The sequence below is a fragment of the Balaenoptera acutorostrata genome, chromosome 12 (assembly GCF_949987535.1).
Source record: "Balaenoptera acutorostrata chromosome 12, mBalAcu1.1, whole genome shotgun sequence".
Lineage (NCBI taxonomy): Eukaryota > Metazoa > Chordata > Mammalia > Artiodactyla > Balaenopteridae > Balaenoptera > Balaenoptera acutorostrata.
The window spans coordinates 88,426,055-88,434,517 of record NC_080075.1 but is presented as its reverse complement, the minus strand read 5'-3'; the positions used below and the strand labels follow the sequence as shown (position 1 = coordinate 88,434,517).

General features: G+C 39.7%; 1 protein-coding gene across 2 annotated transcripts in view; it reads right to left on the bottom strand.

The window, feature by feature from the left end:
• Nucleotides 1–314: 314 nt before the first annotated feature.
• Nucleotides 315–8,463, bottom strand: part of KIDINS220 (kinase D interacting substrate 220) — a 105,568-nt gene continuing 97,419 nt past the window's right edge. Inside the window, exons 32-33 of one of the 2 annotated variants that reach the window (XM_057558780.1) lie at nt 7,013–7,070; nt 315–6,105 (exon numbers count right to left, since the gene is read on the bottom strand). In XM_057558780.1, the coding sequence (XP_057414763.1) occupies nt 7,014–7,070 (57 nt within the window). In that variant the 3' untranslated portion in view covers nt 315–6,105; nt 7,013. The remainder of the gene's footprint in view (nt 6,106–7,012; nt 7,071–8,463) is intronic. The other variant, XM_057558781.1, reaches the window with a different exon arrangement.

The window sequence follows — 8,463 nt, the reverse complement described above, 5'->3', positions numbered from 1 at the left end:
AAAAGAGTCTTTTCTTTCTGCAGTTTTCTTCTGATCGCAGAAATACGTGTTTTTAAAAATAACTCAAATCCAGAAATTTGTAATAAAAACTCCAAACTCTTGCACATGTACAACAGGAGACATGTAACGCATATTCATACAAACTTTGCAATAAAAATTGGAAACAACTCAATATCCAATAAGGTAAATAGATACGTTATACATGTTTATATAATAGAATACTATTCTGCAGTGAAAAGTAATGAATGGCAACTATGTACATCACCAGGGATAAACCTCACAGACAGCGTTTAATGAAAGAAGCAAGTCAAGGATAAACACTAACAGTATGATTTTATTGATATGAGCTCAAAACCAGGTAAAATTGTTCAAAGATACATACATAAGTGGTAAAAGCATAAAGGTAAGCAAGGAAATGATGATCACAAAGGCAAGAGAGTGGTATTTGAGGGGTACTTCCAGAAGAGACACACACGAGAGACTTCTAAGATGAGGTCATGGGGTGGAGCCCCCAGGGATTAGTGCCCTGATAAAAGTCACGGGAGAGCTCACTTCCTACCCTACCCCTGCTCTCTGCCACACCACGATACAAGGAGCAGTCAGCGGTCTGTAACTTGGAAGAGGGTTCTCACCAGAACCCGGCCGTCCTGGCACCCTGATCTTGGACTTCCAAACTCCAGCACAATGAGACATAAATTTCTGTTGTTTATAAGCCTATGGTTAAGTCTATGTTTGTTTGTTACAGAAGCCTGAGCTAAGACAAAGATAAAATGAAGCTAAAAGTGGGGTGAAAGCAAACCATCCTATGTAGCACCAAAATATTTGTAATAATACAACCACTTTGTAATTTCCTCATCTGTGAACTTGAGGGGCTGGACTAAATGACCAGAAAGATTTCTTCTCACTCTATGTGCTCATGTTCATCCCTTCAATACCTCCTAAATGGCTGCAAACTGAGCTCACATACATCATTGGAGGGGCAAGAAGGCATAGCTGGGGACACATTAACTCAGTGTTAGACCTGGCTTCCAATTTCCGCTCTAACCCATAATGGCTGTGAGCCACTGGGCAAGGTTTTTCACTTCTCTCAGCTTTAGTTCCCCATTTGTAAGACAGGAAAAGTATCTGCTTCTCAATATTATTGCAGAGATTAGGGAGCTAGTGACTAACATATAACAAGTAGCAGGGAAGTAGTACCCATTATCAAGGGAGGAAGCCCTCTTTCCTCCATCACATACTTTTAATAGATGAAGAAACTAGAGCCGACAAGTACATGGCCATCGGATAGACAGCAGAGCCAGGCCGTCCATAACTCCAGCCTTGTGACTCACTTCTGTGTTCTTTCACCTGTGACGTATTGACCAACCGACCCACCATTTCAGTGATGGGTCAAATCAGCTATCTGGCAAGGTCACATTTAAATACACATGTGCATGGGCACACGTGCACACACTCCCCCCTTCGCCAGCACCCGTTTAAACACGCTGCACTGGTTATGTTTATACCAAATGGACAGAGTTCAGTTCAGGAGATATGGTCAGTGAGGACAGCAGAGCCAGACAGAGGGTTCGTTTCAAGATACACAAGGATTTAAAGGCCCAGATGGCCTGCAGATCTGGACTCCTTTACTGCCTGGCACTGCGGCTGCAGGGTTCACGAGGAGAGGACAGAAGAAGGTGATAGAGCTTCCGTGGGAAAACCCAGGACACATTCTCAGAGCCTGAAGACTCAGACGTGTTTAGTACTCTCCACTAACATTTTCTACAACAATGGAATATGGAAAACAGAAGCACCACAGACCCACGTAGGACAGAGTGATGGGTACTGGCGGAAATGAAGTCGGCACCGTGGTGGAAAAATCATCAGATTTGGAGTCAGAAAACCAGGGTTGGTGTCTTTGTTCTGTTTACTAGCTGAGTGACCTTGGGGGTGGGAAGGAAAGAGGGCTCTCAAACTCCCAAATCTTCAGTTTTCTCAAAATTAAGATAATGACAATAATGCCAGTAGTTTAGGGAACAGCTATAAAAATCTAACGCATTGTCGTCATGTAAAAGTTAAACGTCTGCGTCTCAGTCTCCTTATCTGTAAACTAGGGACAATGATGGCACTTACTTTATAGGCTTGTTAGGATTTAATGAGTTAATCCACGTGAAGTGCTTATAACAGTGTCTGGCTCAAGTAAGCATGCAAATTATTAGGCAGATGATTATATTAAACGAAACTGTCACCTACCACCATCTCGATCCACTGTCTATCCACTATTCCAGATGTGTCTATTGGTTTCTTGCCGTTAGTGACTAGTTGTCATTATGAAAGACAAAGAGTTCCATTTTGCCTATTTTCTTTTCTTTTCTTCTTAGGAGACAGTGACCAGAATCATTAAAAACAAAAACAAAAACAAAAACAAAAAACCCAAAAAACCTCTACTGCAATAATGATTTTTTAAATAGACATATATTACTTATCTATTAACATTATTAAGCATTAATACTATTTAATAATAGAATATAAAGAAAAATACACATAGTGGTATTTAAGATTATAATCTAACACAGAATACTGACAATAGACATACAGAAGAGCAAGTGTTTGTATACGAAAGCCATATAACAATAAGACTGCAAGTAAAATGAATATATCCAACACTATGTACAAACTTTAATGTAATGGTCTAATTCATGAATAATAATGGGATAAAGGATGTTAAACACAAAAAGTAGATTTTTAACCAAAAATTGAACATCATTCCAAAATAACTAGTAGGAACAAAGATGTTTGATGTTTAAAAAAATGATTTTTCCCTATAAATACAGTTTACATGGATATAGATTTTTTTTAAAGACTTTTATCTTTCTTAAACTCCAAACCCTGGTTTAAAACAAGACAATGGTGATGGTACAGCAAATAAAGCTATAATTAAAGTGCATCTTGGAAAAAAATGTAAGAATTGACGTCAGCTGAAGTCCCCAATTAGCTAAAGAACAATGAAGATAAATGTAATATAAAGAGTGGGCATTCTGGACCCCCACTGCCTGGGCTTGAATCCTGGCTCTGCCACTTCGTAGCTGTGTGACCATGGGAAATTACTTAATCTCTCTGTCTCTCAGTTTCTTATTCGTAAATTGAGGGTAGTAGTAATTAAGTCATGACGTTGTTGTGAAGATTAGTTAATACATGTAGAGATCTTGGGAAAATGTCAGGCATATTGTGTTCAATAAATGTAAACTTTTAAATTATAACAAATGCATAATGATACTTTAAATATCCAAAATGAATATTGAATAATAACTGATAAAATAGTCAACACAAAATGTTGAATTTGGGGGGTCAGTTGAACATAAATCATCACTAGTCCATTACTATTGCTAAAGATCACAACTCAACGTGACCATGGCATATATAATATTAAAGTAGTATCACGTTTCATCAATCCAAGCAAGACTCCATCAACTGCAGGATCTGTCGTTACTTTAGGAAACATTGAGGGGAAAATGCTGCCACTGATGCTGTGGCTTATATTTCAGAAAAATCAAAGTGTGAAAAAATGTGCACCTTGGAATTGATGAAATACCAGTTGGAAAAAAACTGGAAAGTGGTCAACAGCGTTAGATGGCAGACGGGTTTGTTTAAAAACAAAATGGTAGACATACAGTCTAATTTTCCCGTTGCCTTCTAAGGGAGGGAGCTGTATTTCCTGGACAGGAGTGGCCACTAACATAAGCTTAGCTTCTCTTCAACTACCAATCCCTGCAGTGGGAGCAGGAGCCTCCCAGGGACCGCGTCCTGCCCCGCCTGCCAGGTACGAGGAGGAGGAACCAGGAGCCCCTGCGTCGCTCTAGGAGGAAGAAAGCTGAAAGGGTTGGTGGTGACGGCAGGTCTGTACTTACCATCAGATCCCAAGAGTCAGGGAGTCTGGGTGGCCTGAGTCTTTGGATTACAAAAAGGGTTCTAGAGAAGTTGTGAAACTTTATTCTTTTCCCCATTCCCAACCTTGCTTCATTCTTCCTGCAACCTGCTCCATATTAGAAATTTGCGAAGTTTCTGGAGATGTAAGGAAAGAACTGGCTAATTGAAAACTACCTTACCCTAAAACCCTAAAATCCTAAAAATCTTCCAGGTTAGGTGTTATGATTTTAACAGACTTCCCTACCAGAATGAAAAGCAAAATTTTAAAGAGATGTCTTCAAAAAACACTGCTACTAAAGTTGAAAACAAGATGAGTTGCAGTGTTGAGTCTGCCATGGATCATCCACGTCAAGCACCTAAGTGGCCAGATGCCTACGAACTACAAAAATGTTTGCTCTTCCTCCGGGGCATGCAGCTCATCCAATTCCCCAGCCTCCCCTGCCCCTCAGCACGACCAGGGGACTTAGGAAGGCCGACGGAATGGGCAGACACCACTTCCGTGCCGGGACGATACAAACTTCCCACGCGCGGTCCTCCACCCTCTCTGCTCCCCTGCGTATCAGCAGAGCACGGAAGATGCGGCCGAGGACCCCGAAGCCTTGCAGGCTGGTGGGGCCACAGAATGAAGGGATCACCTGGGTCCCTGAATCTTTGTCAACGTAGGTAACACTGAACTGTTACGGGAACAAGAAATACACTTCAAATGTGTTAAGCCGATGAGATTTTGAGGTTGTTGTTACAGCGTTTAGCCTACCTTAATAAAGAAATTTTCAATGAACCCACAATGGCCCACTCATGTATAAAGGTCAGTATAGAATCCCAGTATAACACATGAATTCTAGTTCAAATTTATCAGAGTGGTCAACCTGAGATAAGGAATGAGAGACAGCAATGAGAGCTGGTCAATGAAAATAATAACTAAAAAAAAAAAAAAGGTTGAAAAGCTGAGCCAGAGAAAGGGTAAACCTACCTACCAGATTCGGGGGCGGCCCTGACGCTACGTGCGCTCACTGTAACGGTTTACCCCGATTCGGGCTCAGAGAAAACATGCTCACCATAGCCGAGTCATACCTAAAAACATTCTCAGTGTTCTGAAGTTAAATGCAGGACTGAACCATTTTAATTTGATTCTGTAACTGTATTAATTTATAAGATGGGCATCTCCACAAAGGACTAAACAAAGGGCTTAAGGCACACAGCGGGTTTTAAAATACATCCATGTAGAACAGAGAGCCTACCACTTTAAAATGACAGCACTTAGCAAGATGGGCTGTGGATATTCTTCCCTGAGAGCTTTTAACAAAGCATGGTATTATGTCCTGAAAGATTCCCAGAGTCATAAGCTGAGAAGCTTATAGGGCCAGACAGGTAGCAGGTGGGTATAAAGTGATAGGGAAGGGTGGGGCCTGTAAGGAACTACAGCACACACACACACAGTACGAAGGCATTCAAATTCAGCATTTTTACAATGTGTGGGCAGACTCTCCTAGTTTAGATATACCTTATTCACTCATCAAGTACTGACTGAATGTCCACTGGCTATCTGAAATCCAGGATTTGGCCTTTCTTGAGGTTTCTTTCCCATTCTAATGCTCTGAAGAATGTTTTATGGTAAAACGGATGAATACATGACAACCAATACAAAACTTAAGACACAAAAAGAGAGAAAAGAACCCAGGTAAAAGATAGAGGGAAAAAAACACAACTCAAAAAGCAAATAAATTCTTTAAAAATAAAAAGAGTTAAATTCACATTAAGTATAACAACATACAGTCTACAAATTCTCAGAAACACAGCTAAAAAGTGCAAGTGTCAGGAACTATGGTAATTTGAAAATAACAATCTAAATACTTATTAGACATTTGACCAAGAAGATGCTATAAGATATGAAATGTCAGGTTATGTAGAGTTTGTTTACATGCATTTTGCTATACATTTGGGCTTCTATCTAAAATTTTATAAAAGGAACACTTCATTAAAACGAATTCAAAGTTTACAACTACTTGGAACAAAGAAAACTGGCCGAGGTGAACAAGTCTCTCTTCTTCAATCGACTGGATAGCAGGATTACTGAGTGGCAGACAGAATCTTCATTACCCCCTTGTGTCTGGTGAGGAAGCCAGCAACTGGGAGAAGGTAACCGAATTGTCAGGAGGAATGGTCTATGGGCGGGGAACTAAGATCTAGAGCCCTTCTTGCCTTGAAAGAAAATGAGGTAAATAAGTATAAAATATGTTACAATTAGAAAATGATAGCGGGTAATCAAGACAATCTTAACTATTTCAAACAACTCCTTAATTTGAATAATATGGAGCATGTAGTTCTATACTCTTTTTTAAAGTAAAATTTTATTTATTCAAGTTCTAATAATTGTTTGATAGATTGTTTTGTGTTTTGTCAAATCCCGGCAAAACTAAGGGCTCGTAATATATATCACTGGTGTAAGTAACCCTACACCAAGCACATTAACCTCAGGAGATTAAGGACCTAAGCATACTCTTTGTAAACAAATGACTGCGGATCATCCTGTACAGACACTGTCAGAATATTCTGTGGACTTTAAAACAGTCACACTGCCTTTCTTGTACAGTATTATTGTAATTCACATTTTTGGCCAATTTTGGTTGGTCCTCACTCCAGTTAGGTCAAATCACTGGCATTTTTATTGACTTTTAAGGAATCATCCTACTAATAGTCTGGAAAGAATTGCTCTTCCTTCTTGACTGATCCTTTTATTCTTACAAATTCTTTGTTTTCTTAATGCCTCACTGTAACTGGAAACTCAGGATAGAGCTCACCACATAGCCAGCCAGGCCTATTCAAAGAGTTTTCTGCTCCAAGTGCTGGGAAGCCCCTTTAGGAAACCTCTCACCCACAGACCTGGGCACAGCAGACTTGGTGTTAACCAAGGTGGTGCTTTACCAGTAATTTTACTTAAAAAGCTTTGACCATGTAGGTGACCGTGGTTGATTTCTAGCAGTTGTTTTAGATATTTCTTACTTAACTCTACTTCTTAAAGTGGTGAGAATGTAAATTCTCTAATTGGTGAGAACTGTTTCAACGGCGGCTTAAAACTAATTACTTGGAAAACTAATTTTTTACATACCTTAGCTTAAACTGGATCCCTCTGAAGATCTATCTATCTCAAGGGCAGCATTTTCTTCCTAGGCATGAAAGGGTTTAAAATATGTAAGGTTTTAAATTCTCTTTCTAGTGAATCAGCCTCCACCAAGGATTCTCAACCTTTCTCAAGTGATGAGCCATTAAAGGCCATCCAAGTGCAGGTTCTCAGTTATGGATCAATTTCTTTCTAGTTTTCAATTCATTTGCATAATTATAGTCTATGCTCAGAATTCTGAGGTAGGGAGGGGTAAGGGGCACCACAACCTGGAAATTAAAAACGCAGTCATTTCAGACAGCCCACCCAGGCTGGTCCAGCCCCACCCCTACCCCAAGCAAAAAAGGCTCCCCGGCTGTTCGGCTGTTTCTTCCCTTCTGCCAAGTGTCAGCACAGTTCTAGAAGGGCAGGCGGCGAAGGAGCCTAGATGTTCAGTGTCAAGTGTTTGTTAAAGAAGTTAATTTCATTGCTCCTTCCCTTTTACCTGCTTCTCCCCTCAATGTCACTCATTCGTAGAGGGCACAGTGCCCTCTGGTTCTCTTTTCCTGGTAGTTACGTTGATTTACTCAAGGGTTAACCAGGAATTCAGGGATTTTTAAGCTCTAGGATACCTCTAAACAGGCTGAGAATTCCTGGTACAGCCAAAATCTATGTAGTTTTAAAACCTTTTAAATTTAGTATTTTAGCCAGAAAGATAAAGGATGTAATTTCATTTGAAAATATTTTCTAATGGTTAGTATTTGTAAGAAAAAAAAATCATGATTACAAGTATATTTCACTCAGAACTATAACATGCAAGTGATCCAAAGAGTCCTCAGTTTTTAAGATTAAGAATTTTAGCAAATAAGTTCCTAAAATTATTTGGCTAGGCAATTAAAATTATTCTGACTGCTACAGAAAACTCACATAAATCAAATATAAGACAAAAACAAGTTTTCCTGTTAATACTGAAAACGTGGGTCATTATGAATTTCACATTTCTCCAGATGTGAGAGCTGGTCCTTCAAGGCTCAGCATCCTGAAAGCTGGATCAGCTGAGAGAGAGCAACAGCTTCCACGGTGAACGGACCTGGCTTAACGTTATGGCATAGGAACAGAACTATCAGTGGCTTAAAGTAAAGGCAAAACGGTTTATAAAACATGGCAAGACTCTGAGGCAGAATCTAAGGGACTAGCAAATTTAGAGCACCAATTCTCTTTTCTATCATTTTTCACCCAGCTTAAAGCAGAGTTTTGCATATGTGAGAGTCAGGCTGAGCTGTGGATTATAAATAGATACAGATACACATACACATAGACACACAGATTCAAAGGGATGATGGTGTGACTCAGTAACCCATCTGGTTTGTCAATTTCTAAAACACTATGAAAAAGCACACTTTTCCAGAATGTTCATACAACAATTAAATTGATACCCCCCCAGGATCTGGAAAACCTAC